Here is a 23283-nt window from a genome sequence, read left to right on the forward strand (position 1 = left end):
AATATTTAGATTAGAAATCAGATGTGTAGATTGAATTTTATGCATGTTTTAATATTTTTATTATTATTTCTCGCTATATAAACAGGAAAGGGTAGAGTGGAGAGCTCAAGCCGAGAAGGGATGGGACGAGCAGTGTCGTGTTGTGCGTATGTGTGGGGGGAGGGTGAAGTGGAGGTGTGGTTTTTTCTATTTTATCTAAATGATTTAAGTGAAACCGATGATCTATTTTTTCTCACATTTTCTGTTATTTTTCCTAATTTTAAGAACGTAACACATGGCGGCTTAAGATTTTCATAAAAGTATATCTATTGGTTGAAAATAATAGACCTACCTATTTAAGTGAAAACTGATCGTCAGATGATTTTTCTTCCAATTTGTAAAGTTTTATTTTTATTTAAGGCGTAACACATGACGTCTTAAGTGCACTCAGAGCCTTAGAGGATGTACAATAATTTACAGTAATATAATACTTATTTTTATTTTATATTATGTTATGTTTTATAATACTTATTTTGATTTACGGTGTCTATGTTTAAATGACATATTTTCATTTTCATAGAGTGAAATACGTGTAACATAGATCTTAATTATTTATTTAATTATAAATAAGACAAAAGTTGAAATAAATTAACATTATGATTTAACTTAAGAATTATAATCATTTAGCTTTCTAATTATTGATCTTTTTTTACTTAGTTAAATATTAGGAGATAAAGGAATTAAATGAGAGAGGAGAGGAAGAGAGAGTTAAAGGGAAGAGATTATACGTGCATAAAATTGTAATAATTCTTTTTACTGGGTTGTAGTGTTTCAGTTGCTATAATTTTTTTAACTAAAAATTGAAAATGATTTATTGATTGATTAAAATCTATCCTTTTACTTGCCTATTTCAATATATTCGCAGTAGATTTTAAAAATACGAACACTACAATCTAATAATATTATTTTGACTTATTCTAATGTTAGAATGGGGGAGTAATTTTTTAAAACATTAAAATCTATATCATCATCTTTCTATAATTTTATATTATAGTTATACGATTGGCACACAAAAATCAGAAAATATAGCCCCAAAGTGACATATTTCTTCTCAAAGTTTAGATTACAGTGGATATAGGTCTTTAAATGTAAAATAATCTAAAAACATAAGTTGATCTAATATTTGCTTTCTAACTAACATATTTTGGAAACATTACTCATAGTATATTCATTTTATTTTTATGATTGTAGACCTAATTTAATTATTACGAAGTTATGTATGATGATAAAATCTATATTATTATTATTTTATATTTTTTATAATTGCTAGAATGGCACGCAAAAGTCAGAAAATATAAACCAAAATAATATTTTTTTTCAAAGCTAAATTATAGTGAAATATGGTCTTCAACTGTAAATTTAGTTATAGATAATCTAAAGATTTGCACGGATGAGAAATTAGTTGTATGATTTAAAGCTTAATTGTTTAACACAAAATTATTGCTTATCTAACTAAAAATCATGAACATGGGAGAAGGAATGGGTGAAAAAGTGGAGAAAATGAATTGAAAGAAGAGGGGGCATACATACGTACGTTCGTTTTTTCTAAAAAAAAAAGGTAACATATACATACTGGCTTGGCTTAGGTGGGCCTGGGTTTAGGAGATGATTTTTTTTCTTGAAAATTAATCTAATGGTTGTAAATAATGGGTCCACCAAATTTAATAAAATATGTTTTGTCTTTTAGAATTATTAAGAATTTCACTAATTTGTTAGAGCGTCACATGGTAACTTAGAATCCTTTATAGCATGTCATCTGGCGGATTAGGATCACTTTTAGGAAGTTTAATGGACTTTTAGTATATAATGGATACATATAATCTGATGTTCTAAAACATCGATCAGGTTCGTCAAATTAAATGAAAATCGACGGTGGTATTTACGTAAATTATAGAGTAATATGTTTTATTTTTAAATAAGGAAAACCCTTTTTTAAATATCACCAATTTTTTCTAATGGTACTAAGTAGGTATGTGTCTTTTTTCTTATTGATTTTATATTTATAGTAGTTCTGTACGTAGTTTTTCTGTGTTTTTTTTTCTTATTGATTATAGATTTACAGTAGTTCTGTGTGTAGTTTTTTTTTCTTCTAACTCGAATGGGAGGTAAGCTGCATTGTTTTCTTCAGTTATACGTAAGTTTCTCCCATAAACGCATAGCGAGTAAGGAATTAGTTTCTTTAAAATAAAATACATCTAATCTAATAGCCTAAAATATCGGGTCACCTATTTAAGTGAAAATCTAATCAAACGGTTTAAAATATCGGGTCCACCAATTTAAGTGAAAATCGACGGTGGTGGTTTGAGAGCGTTTATAGAAAGTTTAATGGATTTTTAGTATATAATAGATTTGACTAAGAAAAAGGTCAAAGGACTTCTAATATGAAAACGGTGGGAGTAACTTTTTACTGCTATATTACGAAACTTTGCGTTGTACCTGTACAGGTTGTTTCGAAAGCAAAAATTTCATCCTATAGGAAAAAAAAACAAAAAGGATCCCTTGAACGGGCCATGATACCAACATGGGCTTTTACCAGGCCAGGCTGAACCTGCTGCTGGTCCCCGTCTCTCAACGACGAACTGCAAACCAGAAAAGTCTTCTGCTTGAGCATTGATGGCGAGCACACGGCTGACGGCACAGGCAATGATGAAGCCCCCCTGTCGCGACGCGCCCGTCCGCGAGCGCGTGCCACCGAATCTCTCTAATCCGCCAAAAAACCCACCAAAAAAAAAAAAAACGTTCTCGACTCTCCTCTCCTCTCGTGTCGAGAGCAGCAACAGCAGCAGAAGAAGAGAAGAGCAAGAGGAGGAGGAGGAGGAGGAGATGTTCCCCGGCCTGATCCACCACCACCGCCTCCTCGACGCCGATGGCGGCGGCGGGGGGAGCAGCGCCGGCCTGGTGCTGACGGCCGACCCCAAGCCCCGCCTGCGGTGGACGGCCGACCTCCACGACCGCTTCGTCGACGCCGTCGCCCAGCTCGGCGGGCCCGACAGTGAGCTCCTCCCTCCTCCGCTTTCACACACCCTGTTTTGTGCTTGTGTTTCCTTTGGCTTGGCTTGGCTGTGCGCCGGATTGGCACACGATTCATGGCGATTTTGGTTGGGGTGGGGGGGGGCGGGGGGCGGGGATGGGTTTGACACTTAGTCGACCAGGCGAGGATGGATTTGGTTAGAGGTTGATCTGTTGTAGCTAGCAGCTCGATTCGAGCGGAAGAATGAATGCGGCGGGAATTCAACTTAGAGAATCCGAGCTTTTTTTTTTTCTCATGCTGCTTCTTTCACATGAATCGTTGAGTTGACCCCAAGTTTGCCGCCAAATTAATCGCTGAGAATGTGCGGCTCGCTTTTATGACCTTCTCTATGGCGCCATTTCTTCACGCTTCTGGTGCTACCATCTGGTATCATATATACTCTCATCTCATTGGTGTGGAAATGGGAATTTCTGTGCAACGAATTTGTTGGTTTGATTCTTGAAACGCGTAACTGTCAGTTCAGTCATTGGATAGATAGGGCGTGTGTTGATGTAAAGGTAACTGAATCTTTTGATGCAAGTAAGTTCAGTTCGGAGCAATTTGGCGATTTTATTCCCTGAAAAGGCACTTTACCTGTTGTGCTTTACGTTGTTAGGTAGCTTTATGTTGAGATTGCTCTCTTATGGATTGCTCACTTGTCTGATTATTTTTACAGTTTCACATCGAGTTTTTGTTTAAGGCTTGAGTTTGCTGTTCCCGATGCAGGATTCTTCTTGTAGTGGATCAACAGGAGTTGGTGCATTTTCTTGTTGCCTTTTTGTTATGCAAGTCTGCCTTGTTTCGTTTGAAAGTGGATTCCGGTTTGTTTCTGGTAGTGAACTTATTATTGAAGCTTTTGATAAGACAAATGTATTGATTCTGATCTTCATGCGGTTGATGAAGAAGTTTTAAGTTGTAGTTCCTGTTACTGTGTTAGTCCAAGTTTTCATATGCTAATTAAGCGAAGAAACTTAATGTGACATGGTAGTAATTGAATTTTTGGTGTAATCTTTGGTAGGTTTCAGAGAAAAAAGAATATAGGTCAGTTTCTTTTTGCAGTTTTCATGAGTTCAGATACATTATAGGAAGCTCAAACTTTCTTCAATATTCATGAATTTGAGCTGGGAATGTCCTATACTGTGTCTATGATTGTTAGCCTTGATAACCGATTCTTGCCTGTTAGCCTTGACTGTTGATTTCAGTGAATCTTTCTATGAGTATTGCAGTTGTTTGACTGATTGATTTTGTTGTAAGCATATGAATGCTTCTGTGGCCCTGCCTTTTAGTTAGCTTATGCATTCCCTTTTTCCCTTATGAGTTACTCCCTCTGTCCCAAATTACAAGGCCTATATTTTTTTTCACGGTCTTCAATAACATACTTTGACCATTATTTTATTCCATTCTATGTTCTCGACAAATATGAAATTAGCATCACATGAAAGTACTTCAAAATATGAATCTAGTGATATAACATGCATAATACTTAGTATATACTAGAAAAAATGCCCGTGCGTTGCAACGGGGTAAAAACGTTTTCTTTATCCTGTACATTTTACTCCCTTGGTTTTGGACCGAACGCTCATTCTTCTTTTTCAGCTCTAGTCCTAGCCCTGTCCAATCTGCTCGGTCTATCTCTCTTCGGCTTAGCCCACAAGTGTAATTGTAGACCCAGCTCAAAAAATCCTGTGTCCGTACCATAACGGAGCCGATCCTCCCATCAAATCCGGTCCGATCTTTCTCGATCTCCAAAATTTAATTAATCCGGTCGAGTTCGCATAGTCCAGTGTTTGTACAATGACGGAGCCGATTCTCTCCATCAAATTCGGTCGAATCTTTCTAGATCTCTAAAATTGTTGAGGGATTTTGATCCACTCGATCTCTTTTTCCCTTTTTAATCAAAATCCCCAAAATTGTTGAGGGAAAATGATGAGAGAGTAGTCGGGAATCTTCTTGATCTCCAAAATTTAATCCGGTTGAGCTCACATAGTCCCCGTGTGTGTATGATGACGGAGCCTATACTCTCCATCAAATCTGGTTAAATATTTCTTGATCTCCAAAAATTGCTGAGGGATTTTGATCCCCTTGATCTCCTTTTTCCCTTTTTTTTTATCGAAATCCCCAATATTGTTGAGAGAAAAATGATGAGAGATTAGCACGAAATCGGTTTCTGCAATCAATTAAACAAGAAAACACATGGGAAAGCAAATCAACGTGACGGCGGCGCGGGGTTCGGCGCACGAGAAAAACTGCAAAAAAAAAAGCGACAAAACAAAGAAAAACGGCAAAAAGAAAATAAAACAGAAAATACTAAAAAAAAGGGAAACGGATAGAAAAAGAAAGATGAAACGGAAAGAAGAAAAAAATGAACGGATGGTGAAAAGAAAATAAAACGGAAAAAACAAAAAAGAAAGGAAATGGAAACGGAAAAAAAAAAGAGGAAACGGAAACGGAAAAAAAAGAACGGACGACGAAAAGAAAATAAAACAGAAAAAAGTAAAAAAAAAAAAGAAACGGATGAAACTTTTACCGGAATCCTTATGTATTTTTTAATTAGGTATAGATATAGTTAGTATGATTATTAGTCAAAAGCTACCGAGTTTGATTTTCCTTAAAAAGGGGGCACCCTATAATTTGGGACGGAGGGAGTAGGTTGTAACATCTGAAATGTGCCTTCAAGCTGTGTGGTCTCCAAAATCAAATATTAATTATTTTTTACTTATTCATTATACATCTGTATTTTCACGTATCCTCTTTCCTGGACCTAAGCCCAATCCATGCAAGTCTAATTTGTTGGTTACTTAGTTTCTAACCTTCTATAATCATATTTTGATGTGCTACTTAATTTGTTCTATAGAGGCCAGTGGTTATTTCCTGTTTGCTGTTCAGTTATCTTTTATCCATCACAGCCTATTATCTTTTTCTTGATTGTCTCGGGTCTTCTTTTTGTTACGTTTTCAGTATCCTAATTTCCTTGTTCCCTTCTTTCTAACAACATTGGTAAGAGTTTTGAATGTATGTTCTAGTTTGGGGCCAATTGCAAATGAGGTTATGAGGATGCCTTGTGGTGTGCTGCAGGGGCAAATGTTCTTCTGTTCTTGGTAGAATACTTGTTGGTATCCTAGGTGCTTGAGGTCTTCTGTTTGTGGTCTGTTTGATGCTGTTCTTTCTGTTTGCAACCTCTCTTGCACACTAAACTGCTGGCATGCTGGCATGCGAGTAGTGAAATGCTCCTTTATGTGATGCTTACTGTTATAAATAGTGTAGCCTTGTAGCTTGACATTTGGCTAATGACATGTTACTTACTCATTCCTATACTGATTATAATATTAACCCTGCAGAAGCAACACCCAAAACTATCATGAGGACAATGGGTGTGAAGGGTCTCACCCTTTTTCACTTGAAAAGCCACCTTCAGGTACTTGTCATCCATTTGTCTCACATTATCAGAAATGCAGCATTGCTCTTAAGTTTGCTACTCATACCAGAAATACAGATTAGGAAAGCAATCTGGCAAAGAGATGGCAGAGCAATCAAAAGACGGTAAGTTACAGAAACATGTTGATATGAGAAGCTGAGGCAAGCGAGCACAACCTCACTGTTAATTTCATGCATGATCATCTGACCCAAAAAAAAAAAAAAGCGGCTAGGGTAAGCTACCAATTTACCAATATAACATTCCCATGGCATGTGTATATGGTCTGACTTAAAATATGAATTTTAAAGCAAGCAAATGAGGGATTAATATGGCTCACATACCTATAAGCTTCCGCAAATATTTGAGTCCAACTTTAACCATTTGTAGTTGTGGACTTGAACTTTCTACAAGCAGGCTTTTGGAGCTTTACTTCTGAGAGCCACCCATCTGTAAAGCTTTTAAGAAAATATAGTTAACTCCATCTTGGCCTACCTTCATTCAGGGCCGGTTCTGCTGATTTAAGGGCCCTAGGGCGTTTTATACTTGACGCTATGCTACTATTTTTTCTTTACTTGTAAACATACTTTATAAACCATTCATCCTCTAAAGTGACACAAATAAACATTACTAACATGACAAATCAAGTACTAACTAGTAAGACCTCACTTGCAATATGTTTTTATTCTCGATAAATAATGTTGATATTACAATCAGAAAACTGAAATAAAGAACAACAAAGAAAAAAACGAACACGCAAACTAGTTTTTGATGGAAAAAATGGAACTATTCATCATCCATGAGTATTTATAAGTTGAAAAACAATCGTCCTAAAAAATTGTTGAAAACAAAAGTAATTTTTAACTAAGACGTAAAAATCAACACTCATGAGAAAAAGCTCGTAAAGATAATAAGAAATCTGATATATAGACCATATTGGACTGGCCCCCTCGTAGCCTGGGCCCTAGGCGCTCGCACCTTCCGCCTATTTGAAGGTTACAATTTAAATGAACCGATTCTTTCGAGAGATTCGACCAAAATTTTTTGGCCAGTTGCAAAATACACCATGACCCACTGGTAAGATATTAAACAATAAAAAATATCTGAGAAGTTGACACACCTCTGATGTACTTAGGCATTTTCGAAGTATTTTTCTTTGAAAACTGCTGACATTAGTGGATAGACCAAGTATTTTTATTAAATACCTGTCTTGCATTACTTGCCCTCAAGTCATAAATTTTCTTGGTCACATCCAAATATAGCTAATACTGCATTTTCGTATGGGCTCATCAGTTCTATACTTCTATATACAACTTCATTTTCAATTGCAGAGTACATCATAATATGATCTAGTTACATCTATTGCTTTTTCCCACAATTTCAGCTTCTTATCTTTTGGGAGCTCAAAGTGGAACAAATCTATCTCCTACAGTTCCAACTCCAGATTTGAAAGAGTAAGCTTTGTCAGCTACATATGTAGCATGACTGTCCAAAATTCTGTCTCATTATGTCCACTTTTAGTCAGGATATTTATGTTGCATCATTGCATGTGACATGTGTGATTTGGACTGTACTGATATTACATAGTACAAATGTACAATAACTTCTTCGTAGGAGTCAAGAACTAAAAGAAGCACTCAGAGCACAGATGGAAGTGCAACGAAAATTGCATGAACAAGTGGAGGTAAGTAAAGTTTTCTCTAAAATGGCATCAGCATGTTGAAATAAGACAGTTCACCAAATGCTTCTTTTTGTTGCAAATAGTTCTGAGTTCTGACATTCCTAGGAGACTTGGTACTCATACGGAATGTAACATAGGCTACGACCTTGGGCACTCACTACTTCCCTCGTAAATATGAAATATTGGTCACTTAAAAATCGATTAATATGAAAACTATGATGCTTTACTTTTACAATAAATGGAGCTGTGTTTCCCTGCTGGTCTAAACAAATAGAATGATCCATCTTAGTGACTCTTCTGTGTGCAGTTTTCTATATGTTGGACATTACTCTAATAGTTCAGACTATGTATGTGTGGTAATTTCAAATTCAATCCAAGACTAGCAGTTTACACTTTTTTTAGTTAATGCCAATATGAAATTGGATAGTAATTCCTGTTCTTGGTAGGAGTTCAGACTCAGGCCCTTCGGGCTTTTGTAGTTGACAAAATGCAGACAAGAAGTACTTTATCCAAAGTCTGCCCTGCTTTATGTTCATTTCAAACTGCGGAGAATAGGTTTCAGTAGTTGACCATCGTGTTTTTGTTTGTCAGGTCCAGAGGCATGTACAGATCCGAATGGAAGCGTACCAGAACTACATCGACACGCTACTGGAGAAGGCATGCAACATAGTATCTGAGCAACTGAATGGCTTCAGCATATCTGACCATGATCTAACCTCTGCTGGTGTCATGTTGAGCTCTTCAGACACCTTGAGCCCCTCCATCTTCCACCAGCTCTCTGTCAGCTCGATCAGCTTGCACAGTCCCGGAGGCAAATCCTCCCCTTTTGCAGCTGATGCTGACCTGTTCTTTCAGAAGGCGCCTGAAAAACGCAAGTCATATTGAGATACAGATAGGTGAAGATCCATGACCTGCTTCCTTCTGGAAAAGCCAGGGGGAATTCTGATGATATCTTGCAGGACGCCCAGCAATTGTCCTGTTTCTAGTAGCTAGACTAGCACTGAACAAGGCTCTCTTACCTTGATCTATTTCAGTTAATCTAGACTGACCTTTGTTAATATCCTGTGGCTAGTAGTCGTAGACTGATCAAGAACCTTTATCGATGCGTAAGTATCTTGTAATTCAGAGTCCTAGCTCCCAAATTAACACACTTCGGTTATTTGTATGCTTTTAACCCCATATAATTGGGAATACTGAAAGTGCAACTCATATTACATGGATGTCTCACATGATTATCTTATCTATGCACATATTATTGGCTTAGTGGCAGCAAATCGACGTGGTAAGGTACCATATTCTCTTTTTACTGTAGCAAACTTGGGTTGATATATTGTGAATTTTATGCGAAATATTCGTATTAATGTTTTTTTCGTGAGAGTTGATTTTGGAGGTAAGAACTTAACTAGGACAATGCGTCTATTATTACAAGTTTACAACTAAGCATAAACTGTGTAAATTGGCACCTGGAAACTGGACCTCGGGAGAGGAAACTTTTTGGATTGGAATTTCTCTCAAGAACTAACGCTTTATACGCTGGTGGAGAAACTATCTTTGGTCGGTCCACCTAAATCCACAATAGTCTTGGTTTCATTAAAAACCAAGACTAAAAAGCATTTTTAGTCTCGATTTATAATTGTAAGACTATATCATCTTTAATCCCGGTTTGTGATATCAACCGGGACTAAAGATCATAAAGATGATCTTTAGTCTCGGTTCATGTCGTGTCAGAGGCTGTCAGTCCCTAGAGATCTTTAGTCCCGGTTGATGTTACCAACCGGACTAAAATCCTAACTTTAGCCCCGGTTGTTGTTCCCAGCCGGGGTAAAAATCAAATATACCGTCAATAATCCATTGTTGCTATCCTCAAAAATTTCTGTATCCTATTCCTCCTCTCTCTCTCACTTATCCTTATCCTCTTCTCAGACTTCTCTCTCAACACTTAGCCGGCGAGGAGCTCGGCCTCGGAGCACGGCGGCGGGGACCTGGGCGCGGGCGGCGGCCCGTGCCGGGAGGCGGTAGGGGCCGTCCGCAGCAGGCGGCGGCGGCGGCTGCCCGCGCAGGAGGAGGCGGCGGTGCCGCCCGCGGTAGGAGGCAGCGGTGGCGGCGGCCGGATTTTTCTTTTTTTTTTCTTTTTTTAATAACGTGTGATTCATTGGATCTGGATCTGGATGTGTTATTTGATCTGTGATGTATTTGTGATCTGTGATGTATATGTGATTGTGATTGTGATGTAATTTTTTTTAGAATTTGTGATGTTTTTTTCTGACAATTTGTGATGTGAATATTATGATTTGTGATGTTGCTATGTGATCTAGGGATGTAGGGAGCATCTCAATTTCGATTTGGAATTTCTGATTGATTTTGTGATTTTGGAGAGATTGGTGTGAAATCAATATTCAAAAGAATAATGAAAAAAAACTAGGACTAACCCTTTAGTCCCGGTTCCCGGTTAAAATACCTGGGACTAAAGATTCTTCTCCTTACTCCCGGTTGGTGTTACCAACCGAGACTAAAGATTCTTCTCTTTACTCCAAAGATTGATCTTTAGTCCCGGGTATTTTAACCGGGACTAAAGATAGTGATCTTTAGTCCCGGATTGTTACTCCCGGTTGGAAAACCGGGACTATAGGGGGTTCCCAACCGGGAGTAAAGAGCATTTCTCTACCAGTGATATTTGTGCTATTCCCTCCGTCCTGAAATATAACAACTTCTAGCCTCTAAACTTTGTTTAAAAATAACAACTTCTACATCAACATTCTCTTCTCAACTAATCACAATCTTCCACCATTCAATTTTCCCACCTACTTCCACTTCTCATCCAATCACAATCCTCTATTATTTAATTCTATCTGTTTTTTTAATAACTGTGTCTAACTCTAATAATGCTTATATTTTGAGATAGAGAGAGTACTATTTATCAACAACTGGGGGAGGTGGACATATCGAAGAGTGGAGACGAGGGTGTAATATGCCTATAACTTTAAGTCAAATTTTGAATTTTATAAACTTAATTTTAAAGTTTATTTTACAGTATTTGCTTTTAGGCCTGGTTTAGTTCCTAACTTTTTCTTCAAACTTCGAACTTTACCATCACATCAAAACTATCCTACACACATAAACTTCCAACTTTTTTCTTCAAACTTTCAATTTTAGTCAAACTTCCAATTTTGATACCGAACTAAACACACCCTTAATAAAATACTTTTAATGATTTAAGAACATGTACCTATAAATTATATTTTAATTTGTAATAGGCGGTTCGGATAAACATACGTATAAATGAAAAGATTGGGCATCTAAGCAAAAGTGGAATTTTCTTTTCCTAAAACTGGAAAAGGCTGGAGATCTCCCATGAATAAAGCTCGCCCGTGAAACTGGCAGAGAGAGTTCTTCGAAAGTCGCATTTTCAAGTGTGAAGTATCGAACATCTCCGATCTTCCTCACCTATGTTGTCACCATATTTTATGCCCTAACAGGCTAACACCCAATAAACGCATTCCACTGCTACCATGTGGCTGTAGAAAAGGAGAAAATACTTTGGTCACTCGCACCTTAGAGAGGATCAATTGGGAATATTCCTAAAATGCTCTTGCCAAAAAACCATTCAAATAAAAAAAAATACAATATTTTTTATTAGGTTATATGTTGACAACAATGACCAGCTCATCATGCATGAACTACAAAAATCGTGCTTCTTGTGGGATGATAAGAAGTCAAATATTATATTTTGGATAAAATCAAAGTCCCTTATAGCGAAGATTGACAAACCAACTGGCAAATTGATGGCAGAATATACATGACTTACTTCACTTAGGCTGTGTTCGGCACACCCTTTTCCTAATATTTTTCCCTCGTTTTCCGTGCGCACGTTTTTCAAACTGTTAAACAGTGTGTTTTTTTGCAAAAAGTTTCTATACGAAAATTGCTTTAAAAAAATCAAATTAATCCATTTTTGAAAAAAAAGCTAATACTTAATTAATCATGCGCTAATGGATCGCTCCGTTTTCCGTGTGGAGGGAATGAGTTCCCATCCTGTAGATGCGAACACAGCCTATGTGTTTTTCTCCGTCCTCTGTCCTTATTATGCATATTGGTTGTATCACGGTTTCATATGATGGATCCTTACAGATGTATATAGTCTTTACAATGTTTAATACTTTTGATACACATTATAATGTATAATGTCTACTATGGTAAATAAGGTGGACTCGCTATGAACAAAAATCATCCATACCAAGCATCAGTATTGTAAAAAAAATATATTTTACTTGCTTATTATCAGTTGTAAGGATACTACCTGGTAGTAGCCATTATCAGGTAACAAAATATATACAACCAGGTAAGAACAATTGATACACTTGCCGGTATATTATATATTATAGAAAAGGACAATGTCAAATTGTCAATGCTAAATCGAGTTGCCTTAATGTGCATGGGAGTCGTGGGCCACTCGTGTGTGCGAATACACCACTCCAAAACGCTCTGAGCTCACCAATTGGGAAGAAGCTTTAATATACCCAATGCTATAAATCTTTGGGACAATTCTTTATTTTCTTTTGAACTTTTGAAAATATCATATGGACATATGGTTCCTTGTTGCCATTGATGCCTCACTGAGATGTGATTCCTAGACCCACATGTCACTAAAAGGACGAAGGGGCACCCACATGTCACTAAAAGGACGACGAAGGGGTAAAATGGATAAATTTTCAGTGGCATATAATATATTTATCATAGAATCTTAAAGCAAAAGATTGCCATATTTGTCTTCCATCAACGCTTGTGCTTGCAAAAATTAAAGTCAGGGATTATTAGGTCCATGGTTTGGTGCTGATATGATTACTCCTATCTAGGTTGGGGTCATCATATAAACTAAATGAATACTCCGCCGCGTTGCTGCGAAAATTAAGTTATATAATATGTAAAAAAAATAAAAACAATTTGATACAATTATGAGTCTAAAAGTAATTGCGATTGCATGTTTTAAGAGAGAAGAAAGAAGAAACAATTTGGACCATAGATCTATCATCCAAAGGCTAAAAATAATTGGGGTGATGTGGTTTAATGAGAGAAGAGAGAAATAACATTAACTACACTTAGTAGGGATGAACTATACTTATATAGGATAAGCTAACTACAATCTTATCAACTCCAAATTTACTCAATTACTTGAAATGAGACAAAAAAAAAGTGTGGTTCTATACGCATGTGGACGTATTTCATGGAAAGGGCTAGGATAATGCAATTTAATTTGGGAGCTAGTATTATAGTAATTGCTTTTAATTGAATTAAGTTAGGTGTTTGGATGTTTTTATTGCCAACCATATCTAGTTTTTTTTTTTCAAAAGAGAAGATCTGAATTAGAGGGCTCTGTTTTTTTTTAAAAAAAAAAAGAGCCCAAAAGGACAGCAGACTAATTCAAGAGCCCTAAGAGGTGCTTTAAACCACTTTTAAGATGTTCAGTACGTGAAATTTCATTCCCAGACAGTGATTAAGATAATCCATGTTCATACTTGCCGAACCATATATAACAGAGTTATTATTGCCAAAAGCATATATCTAGCTAGAATAACAGTCAAACACTCAAAACAGTTAGAAGCGATATGCTTTTCTCTCTCGATCACGTCTTCCATCCTCACCTATTCAAAGGGAATTATCCCAACTAATTCAACCTTGCTTTTACCTTTTCAAGTGACCAGGACTCGGGGATTGATCTTCAAAGAAATCCTTCTTTTTTGTTGAAAAGATATCTGCGAAGAAATCTGATACAAGATCGCCTTTTTCTCTGTCAATACAATCAGCTAGCCAAGTTCACACGCCCATGATATCCCCAATGTACATTTTCACTGAATGAAAACCAAGGGCAAAATGACTATTAAAAAAGCAACGGCGAAACGGCAAAGGTTCATAAAAAAAATACAATGGCAAAGGTTCAACGGCAAATGTCTTAAGCATGTTTTTGGTTGGGGGATGTGGTGGGATGGGTTATGTCCATTCCTATTTTTTTTAATGGGTTGGACCCAGTTTCTGTTTGATTGGAGGGATGGAACGAACCTTGTTTTTTTGTTTGGTTTGAGGGATATGGTGGGTCGTAATGGTTCTATCATTTGTTTGGATAGAGGGATAAAGGTGAGTTGTTTAGGTGGAGATACCTCTTGGTGAGGTTTCCTCACATATGAAATTATTTGGACAAAATCTCCATAAAATCTAGGATAACATGCATAGGTACATTCCTGATGTTGCTCTGCTTAGCAAAAGAGGGTGAAAACAGCACACACGCCTTCCTCCATTCAAACCAACACAAAAGGAAGTTCAAGCCTTGACCATTACGTGCAATCATTACAGCAAACCAAGTTGAAAACAAGAAAATTGACCATTGGAGACATTCATCCATTCAAACCAACACAAAAGGAAGTTCAGGCCTTACCTATAATTAGGATACATCAATCCTTACATCAATGCATAGATAGGAAGTTCAAGCCACACATAATAAGGAGTTCAAGTCTTGCACATAATAGCAAATTTAAGTCTTATACATTGTAGCAAATTTTAGTCTTGCACATTGTCTTGACGGAAGAGACGGGAGTTCCGGGCGTGGGACTGGAAGGAGGAGGTGCAGCAGCTCAGCCACGAGTAGGCGCGACGGCGGATGGGAGAAAGGAGGATGGAGATGGGAAAAGGGGTCGGCGAGAGGAGGTATGGGAGGAAGCAGGCCCGTGGCACGACGCCGGCGCCGGCGCCCTCTTGCGCGCAAGTGGCTGCCGCTGCCCTCTCTCGATCTGGATATGTTTCGCTGTCACTGTGAAGGGGAAAAACACGATATAGTGAGAAAAGAGATAGGGTTACTCTCGCGTGCGTCTCATGTGATGCGCGAGGAGGTGAGATGGATCGGTCCACCACATTTCCCCTGAGCGAAACCAACCCGCATATAGGCAGAATATTCCTTTTTGGACCCAACCCAGCCTACACAGCCCTTCAACCAAACACCTGTAAAAATGGGACGGCTCCAGCCCAACCCACAAAAATCTTGCAACCAAACACATGCTAAGTGAATGGTTATATTACGGTATGCAATCTTAAGATGGATACTAAGTGTTGCATTATTAATTTTAGCACGAATGGATTATGGACTCATGAAAAACTCGTGGTTTCGATCCTATCTAGGTTGCACACGTAGTGGCGAAGGGAGGCTGTTGACAAATTTGATTTTCAATACAGTCTCAAGCATATAGATCACAAAAACTGACAATGATTTATGGAGTTGTTTGGGATGTTTCAAAAAATGTCTTGACATGCGGACAAAAATGTCAAAAGCATTAAATAATGAAGCAATGGAGCAAGTTCTTTTCTTTTCTTTTTTTGAGGGGGGGAGGGGGGGGGGGGTGGGGGGGGGATGCAAGGACATTAATGGTGCCTTTCCCAGTAACTAAAAACAAATGGTAAAATCGTAGTGTTCATTGTGCTATGATGAACAATTTGGCCAAGACAAATGGTAAAAGATGTTGCCAAATTTTATTTCAGCCCTGAACCCAAATCTTGCAACCTTGTAGTAATTGTTTCCGGGAGCAATTACAGTAATTGTTTTTAATTGATGAAGTCCAGAACACATAAGGCATAGTTCGATTGAGCATTTCGGCTGAGCTGATCAGTCGAGATTAATTAACATATATATTTTAATATGATTTTTAAGAAAGTTTTATATAAATAGTATTTGTAAAAAAATATAACAATAGCTTAGGAAGCATGCCCATGAGAAGCGGTTTCAACTAAGCTGATCAGTCGAGATTAATTAAGTATTAGATATTGTAAACTTTTAAAATATGTATTTTTATTTGATATTTAAAGAACATTTTATATAGAAAGTATTTATAAAAGTATAACATTTAACAATTATCAAGCATATGCCCATGGAAAATAACGGAGCAGTTAAGCCAATTAGCCAAATCGAACAGTATCTTACATGAAAAAAATGACATTGAAACTTATAAGTAAGATATGAAGTATGGACAGTAAGACATGACGCCCTGAACCCATATTGTCACTTTGTGTTCGGACAAATGATTTGGGCTGAGCTTATTTAGAGCAGGTACAATAGATGAATTTTGCTGGCGATACTGCATGCATGCATCCTAATATGCTGAGTTGGCAGAGAAATTTGGGGAGAGGGAGAGAGTGAGCAGGTGACTAATTAGTCGCCGACTCCACGCGTGTGCCGAGGCCAGAAAAGCAACAGCATGCGTTTTTCTACTGGACCATGCAGTTGTGGGGTCCACGTGATTAGTAATCTGTGGATGAGAAGATGACATGTGTAGACATGACACTATAAAAAAAGAAAAGAAAGGTTTTGGTATTGAGTAGAGGCTGCTTGTAGACTATTGTTGTACATGTTAGCTATTTGGTGAAAGAGTATTTTATTATACTTGTCAGGTTTTGGAGCTGATAACTTACTCCTCTATTAAACTTGCTCTTAGGTCATGCAAAATAAGACTAGTAGTTAGCGAGTCATTAATTAAGTGTTCGGTAGCTCTAATTCACGGGATTTAATAATAACAGGGTCAAAATCCATTAGACTATATTATGGGTGAATATAGTAGTACTACTCTACTCCCTCCGCCCAAAAAAAGGCAAACTACGGGTTTGCGTGCCAACGTTTGACCGTCCGTCTTATATGAAATTTTTTTATAATTAGTATTTTCATTGTTGTTAGATGATAAAACATGATGAATACTTTATGTGTGACTTATCTTTTTAATTTTTTTTATAATTTTTTTAAATAAGACGGACGGTCAAATATTGGACACGGAAACTAAGGTTTGTCTTTTTTTTGGACGGTGGGAGTACGTAGCACATTATTTCCATATTTTGTTCTTCTTGATATGCCATTTCCACGTACACCTATAATTTGTGTGTCAAGATTTTTGTACTTTCTCTCTCTAGGATGTTCGTACTGCTAAAAAGACTTCCGTTTTCTCTCTCTAGGCCACGGTCCCTCTAGTGGGCCCCACCTAACCTCCCCCCGTCGACCGTTCGGGCCCGGACCAATCGAGCGCAGCAGCAAAAGCGCAAGAAAAAAGAGAGAGGGAAGGATTACTCGAGAAGGAAAAAAAAAAAAAAAATCGCTTGGCTTCCCCCCCGTCTCCTTGCGCCTCCGCCCCCTCCTCCGGCGAGCCGAGCCGCCGTCCGCCGCCGCCGCATCGCGAGTCCTTCCCTCGTCGGGCAGTCGCCTGCCCCAGGTTAGCAGCCTCCGCCTCCTCCTCCTCCTGCTCCCCCCTCGCGTCGCCACTCCCGGTGGGGGCGATCCGCTCGTATCCGTGGGTTGATGTTTCCTGCGTTTCTTGGCACCCGATTTATTGGCTGCTTGGGTGCTACACCCCGTACCAATCCGAGCGCTATGAGCTCACGCGCACTGGGGGACTCCGGCCTCCGGCACCTGGTCGGTGCGTACTGGCAGCTGAGATTGTTGTTGCTATGTATGTGAGATGCTTGTGTACATGTGGGTACTACTTTGGTAGCCACCTACTTGTGCCCCAGTTTCAGTAAATGTGCTCGATTTTAGGGGTTTTAGTCATTTTGTTGCTTGTGTAGTATCGTCATCTTGTGGTCGGAGGATGAGTATCGGCGCTCTTTCTTTGCAAATTGGAGTAGATTTAGCCCTTGAATGATGTATGGTGGCATGAGTTATTTTTAATGGTTTTAGTTTCGCTAGACCTGCCTGAAATGTAGTCTTACTGTCCTTCGGGAGATATGAGCACATAACTTGGGTGTATGTACTATGTAGGACAGTTTTTTTGGTACCATGGCCTTTATCTACTTGTTGAAAGTATAGTTGGAAAATTTATCTGTTAAAATTTCATGTACTGTGTAGGTGAGATGGTCCTACTGCAGCAATCTGCCGTTAATATGATCTTTTTTTTTGTCCTCAGGATATCAATTCAGCCACACATTCCCTACATCGTTGCTAGTTACACATGTAGCACCTCTGGTTGAAAGCCAATACTACTACTGCTACCTAATCCAAAGCAAGGGTAATGTATACCATGTTGCGCTTGTATTCCCAAGGATATGGTTGTTTAATCTTTGCATATGTCTTCCACCATTATATCGTTGATTTTGTAATAATTCGTCTATCAACATCTCACTTGTGTTGCTGACACCTTCCACAACAATTTATCACTAGTTTTTGAACAAAAGGTCTTATGAATCCAAATTCCAAGTGATAGCCTCTCCTAGAACTCTTCCATTGTTACAGTGATTTTTAATTTAGACTGATGCAATGAATTACTTATCTAGTTTTCATTGGATGGAAAAGCTAAAATCTCAATTGTGCAGTCATGATAATTAAGTTGGTATCTGTCCTACTGGTAACTCTAAACTGTCGGTTTCAGTTTCAACTAATGAACTATCCTGTAGGGTTCAAAGCAATACAGGAAATCTGTTTTTTTTTTTTTTTTTTTTTTTTTTGCCTCTCAAGCATTAAGTTGGTTTTCAAGTGTTAGCAGGCAGATAATAATTTTAGTGCTATTTTGCATCCATAGACTTGTGTTAGAGTAAAGTGTTCTGAAAATGTCTGTATACCCTGTACACCTCCAGCTTCACAAAAGAGCAAGTTGTGAAATTCTAATGGTGTATTAAGTTTTTGTTTTCTTTAATTACGAGATGACATATCATCTTATTAAATGTTTTACTTCCTGGATAAATCAAGTGCTGTAAATTCAGGTGATGAGCAAATGCAATGTATCAGCCAAATCCTATTTCCAGCAGTGGTCAGACTCATGGCAATCCTACTGCTCATGAGCAAATGGAGTTAGGGAACAATGCTATTGTCCCTAGTAACGGAGGGAACAATAACCCTAATATGGCGGCAAGACAGCGGTTACGTTGGACAAATGAGTTGCATGACCGTTTCGTGGAGGCTGTTACTCAGCTTGGTGGGCCTGATAGTATGTCCTCCATGATTCAACTCGTTTTTCCCTTTTTGTTGCTCCTTTTATAGTTTTATATTTTATCTAGTACGTAGAGTTAGAGAAGTTGGTTCTAGTATTATACATTACATGTTTGCAACTGTGGTGACTGTTTTTGATTTATAATATGCATTTGCTGTACTAAATGAAAACTATAAGCTTGACAAATATGACAATAGCACGATGGTAATATTCAAGATCTGAACCAAAATGAATGGAATGTAATGGGTATTGATCTATCTTTCCTCAAGACCATAAAAGCACACACAAAAAAAACACTTGCATCTATTCCACCATTTGATTTATTCCTGATTACTTCATCTTCTTGATATTGATCATCTTCCTTTAGAATTAGCTCTGTGAAATATGAGTTTTCCAAGGAGACATTGAATGAGCATGTGATCTGGAAATGGTGATTTATTGGGCAATTGAAAGAATTCTTTGATTCATGGTTTGCATGTAGTTTGCATGCATCCATGGGAAACCCTGATTCTTAATATGATTTGTGTTAAAAATGCAAACAGAGTAGTACAAGATATGAACATGCTATTAATACTAAAATAAAATATATATTTGATATTCTCAACCTCCCTCTGCATATAGTAGTTTTATTGATTTTATTCCTTGTACACCACTTAATATTCACAGAATTCCTTTATATGCAACTCATGCCTTTCAAAGAACTTGTCAGCTCACAATGTTATGGAACCACTGTTTTTGAACTGCATAGTTTATTAAGTAGGTATGTCTACTTATAATGTAATTCCTCAATTGTGACAGGAGCCACTCCTAAGGGAGTTCTGAGAATTATGGGTGTGCCAGGACTGACAATATACCATGTGAAAAGTCACCTACAGGTAAAATTATTGCGAAATAAATGACCCTTTATCAGTTTGACCATCTATGGCATTTCTTCCTAACTTTTTGCCTGTTTGCTTTTATTTGTCTAGAAATACCGGCTTGCAAAGTACATTCCAGACCCTTCAGCTGATGGTAGGGGGCATTTGATTCTACTAATCCTTTTAGATATGTCCAAGGAAGAACATATTTATATTATTATTTCACTTTATCTAATCTATATCCCTTGTGTAGACAACAAGGATGAAGATAAAGATCCAGGGAATCTGCTTTCTGCACTTGAAGGTTCATCGTAAGTTCAAATAACTCTACTCCGTTGGTCTTTGTGTTTACTTTTGAGAAACATGGATCTCACTACTAGTAATCAAGGAAAGGAAAAGGCTCAAGTCCAATGGTTTTCTTATGTGTTGATTTGTTCTGTTTAGTAGGTTAAACATAATTTACAGTTAACATCATCATCAAAATGCCTGATGGCATGGGAGAAAAGAAATACATTGCTGCATTTTATATTATTAGTAATGAAAATAAAGGAAGTATCAAGCAACTTGTTTGTAATGATCCAAAGTTTATTGGGGGTAAATACCATTTATATAGAGGCCAGATGGCATGTGGGGAGATTTCTATATTCTTATTTTTGCTGAATTAAAATGAAAACTTCCATCTCTCTATATTCTTATTTTTGTTTAGAGATTATCTCTAACAAATTGGACTAGAGATAAGTGAAATCTAAACTAAGGTGGAGATACCATAGAAATTAAACTAAATACTCCCTCCGGTCATAAATATTTGATGTTCGGACAAGGTTAACTCAAACTTAAAACTTTGACCATCAATAATCTCTCAGATGCTTACTTTTAAAGGTAAAATAATGTATATGTAGAATTGCCTTGATAAGTACTAGGTACTATCATAATCTTGTGAACTTATAAGATTTTATAGATAGACTTGTTCTAATATAAAATTGAATATCAAAGATTAAAAGGTTTGACCGAAACTGTCATAACCATCAAATATTTATGACTAGAGGGAGTAGTAACTAAGTTATCAGGCAACTGTACTTACTGGAGATAATGTTGTTACTGTGAGCCTCCATTGTGCTGCAGCTGTTTCTGGAATTGCAGTAGTTCTGCAGTTATACCTACTAGAGTAGCTATCAAGCTTACCAGCATGTTCTTATCCTTCTATTTTTTGAATTTGCAATATATACTGTTTACATTGGCCTGATCATTGGCCTGATCTCATTACTTCTATAACCATGTGCCATTTGGTATAAGAAACTCATAGTTTTACACTTCCGTTGCAGTGGAATGCAGATATCTGAAGCCCTGAAGCTGCAGATGGAGGTCCAGAAGCGGCTACATGAACAATTAGAGGTAAGCTCCTGCTGCACTAATATGAAGCACACTTTATGATATGAAACTCACAATTATTGATGTTTCTAGTTGAGTGATGTGTAATGTACCATCAACTAGATTATGGTGTTAATGTTGAGACTTGAGAATAATCCAATAAATAAAATCAAATCGTGGTTAAATTGTAAAAGGGATGCTAAATTCAATGGTGTTTTCTGGTGTACAGAAGTCTCAGTATGATATGGCAGTGGATTATGATGATCTCATTTGGTGCAACTGCTTTTAGACAATTTGGCGTTTGGCAAACTATTTTTCTTTTATTCTATGCAGCAAACGAAAATACTATTGTGTTCCAAAAATGTGCCACAGTTGAAGGAGACATGAATGTTGGATAACAATTTGATTTGTAACGCAAACTTAACCATTATAAGTTTTCAATGAAAAAAAAGAATAGAACACCACAGCACAGCACAGCACAGCACAGCACAACAACTGCAAATGGAGCCTAATGTGCCAGAATAATCTTGTATTAGATAGAATTCACAACACCAGTTTGTTAGTTGAACTAAATATTGTAATAATTGTACAGAATTGTTTTCATTTTGGAGCTTTGCTTCAGCAATAACCTAGGAGAGATTATGAATCTTACAGTTGTACAGTAAACTTAGAGTAATACTACGTACACAGAGTCTTCCTAGTATACAGCAATTGTTCTACTGAAGAAACCATGTGCAACTTTCTTGTGTAATCTGAACTAACAAACATCTCTTGCAGGTGCAAAGGCAGCTACAGCTGCGAATTGAGGCGCAGGGGAAGTATCTCCAGAAGATCATCGAAGAGCAGCAGCGTGTCATTGGTGCAGGAGCTTCCAGAGCCACGTCAAGCGAACAATTGCCTGACTCTGAGAAAACTAACCCACCAACTCCAGTACCAATTTCTGAATCTCCAGTTCAGGGTGCACCCCATAGCAAGAACAGTCAAAGCCAAGTTGAGCCGACGAAGAGCCCTTCGCATGATGATGCTCTCCCGTGTGGTGAACCTTTAACACCTGACTCCAGCTGCCGGCCTGGTTCACCGACGCTCAGCCCAAAGCATGAGCGTGCAGCCAAGAGACAGAGGGGCAGTGATGCAGGCGATGTCACAGCATTCGCAGATGGAGAATTTGTACTTCCACCAGGCATCTTTGAGTCAAGCACAGGATCCGAGTTCCAAGAATGTTCGATGCCTTATTCAGGCCATTAGCCTATGGTGCTCTGATCATCAGTCCATCACCTTGACAAAGCTTACATGGTAAGATTTCATCTGTAGCCGTTGGTAGATTTTGGCCTTGTCAACACAAATACCTTTAGACAGAGAGTCTAGGTTTCAAAAGGAAATTGGGCACATGACATGCAGAGTAGCTGTAATTCTTGCACTGTTGTTAGATGTTAATGGGGACTAATGTAACTGATATTTAATTAAAAAATATTATTTTAGAATGACTTATGTTATGCTTCATGCCAATCTTCTTTGTTGTCTGTTCTTGCTGTAAATCTGGGGTGCACTGTCAATTTAGGAACCATCTGTTGTTAGAATGACTTGTGCTGTAATAGTAACGACCGACGAAATGGCCTACTTCAACTTTTAACCTTTTACTTAGTTTATAGTGTGAAATCCATGCTGTGTATCCTGTTGTTATTCCAAAAGCATATTATGTTCATGGGCAAAATTTGCTAAAGGACACTTAAAATTTATGTAATTTGCTGGTAGACATCGTAAAAACATGTTACGGCTAAAAGACACTCCAGAAAAATGGTAATTTGCTGGAGAACACTTTCAACTCAATCGGAGAGACAAATTTTTCAAAAAGACGATAATGATCCTAGGGTCAAAAGCTTTTTGAGCCAAGACTCTGTGAAAATGAAATATGATGTATGTTAGTGATGTACGTTGGGCTATGACAAATTTAGAGTTGCATAATTTCCAATTTT

At 37.7% G+C, this 23283-nt stretch overlaps 2 protein-coding genes across 3 annotated transcripts; both read left to right on the top strand.

The window, feature by feature from the left end:
* Positions 1 to 2763: 2763 nt before the first annotated feature.
* On the top strand, positions 2764 to 9356 carry LOC127781713 (protein PHR1-LIKE 2-like). The gene is made up of 6 exons (XM_052308725.1): positions 2764 to 3031; positions 6388 to 6464; positions 6535 to 6589; positions 7846 to 7915; positions 8076 to 8145; positions 8734 to 9356. The coding sequence occupies exons 1-6, from the start codon at positions 2863 to 2865 to the stop codon at positions 9025 to 9027; spliced, it is 735 nt and encodes a 244-aa protein (XP_052164685.1). The 5' UTR covers positions 2764 to 2862; the 3' UTR covers positions 9028 to 9356.
* A 7861-nt stretch (positions 9357 to 17217) lies between these two features.
* Positions 17218 to 22808, top strand: LOC127781712 (myb family transcription factor PHL7-like). 2 transcript variants are annotated; one of them, XM_052308724.1, is made up of 8 exons: positions 17218 to 17375; positions 18066 to 18167; positions 18845 to 19082; positions 19884 to 19960; positions 20054 to 20096; positions 20196 to 20253; positions 21265 to 21334; positions 22088 to 22808. In XM_052308724.1, the coding sequence occupies exons 3-8, from the start codon at positions 18875 to 18877 to the stop codon at positions 22553 to 22555; spliced, it is 924 nt and encodes a 307-aa protein (XP_052164684.1). In that variant the 5' UTR covers positions 17218 to 17375; positions 18066 to 18167; positions 18845 to 18874; the 3' UTR covers positions 22556 to 22808. The 2 variants fall into 2 exon arrangements, with proteins under 2 accessions (XP_052164684.1, XP_052164682.1); XM_052308722.1 differs by having other exon boundaries at positions 18859 to 19082.
* The last annotated feature ends 475 nt before the right edge of the window (positions 22809 to 23283 follow it).

Source organism: Oryza glaberrima, chromosome 8, assembly GCF_000147395.1.
Source record: "Oryza glaberrima chromosome 8, OglaRS2, whole genome shotgun sequence".
NCBI lineage: Eukaryota > Viridiplantae > Streptophyta > Magnoliopsida > Poales > Poaceae > Oryza > Oryza glaberrima.

Excerpts from the sequence above, each read along its gene's own strand:
- LOC127781713 (XM_052308725.1), top strand. The coding sequence starts at position 2,863 with ATGTTCCCCGGCCTGATCCACCACCACCGCCTCCTCGACGCCGATGGC. Across the intron at positions 6,465-6,534 it reads ACTTGAAAAGCCACCTTCAG|AAATACAGATTAGGAAAGCA; the intron begins GTACTTGTCATC and ends TACTCATACCAG. Across the intron at positions 6,590-7,845 it reads GGCAGAGCAATCAAAAGACG|CTTCTTATCTTTTGGGAGCT; the intron begins GTAAGTTACAGA and ends CCACAATTTCAG.
- LOC127781712 (XM_052308724.1), top strand. The coding sequence starts at position 18,875 with ATGTATCAGCCAAATCCTATTTCCAGCAGTGGTCAGACTCATGGCAAT. Across the intron at positions 19,083-19,883 it reads TCAGCTTGGTGGGCCTGATA|GAGCCACTCCTAAGGGAGTT; the intron begins GTATGTCCTCCA and ends CAATTGTGACAG. Across the intron at positions 19,961-20,053 it reads ATGTGAAAAGTCACCTACAG|AAATACCGGCTTGCAAAGTA; the intron begins GTAAAATTATTG and ends TTATTTGTCTAG.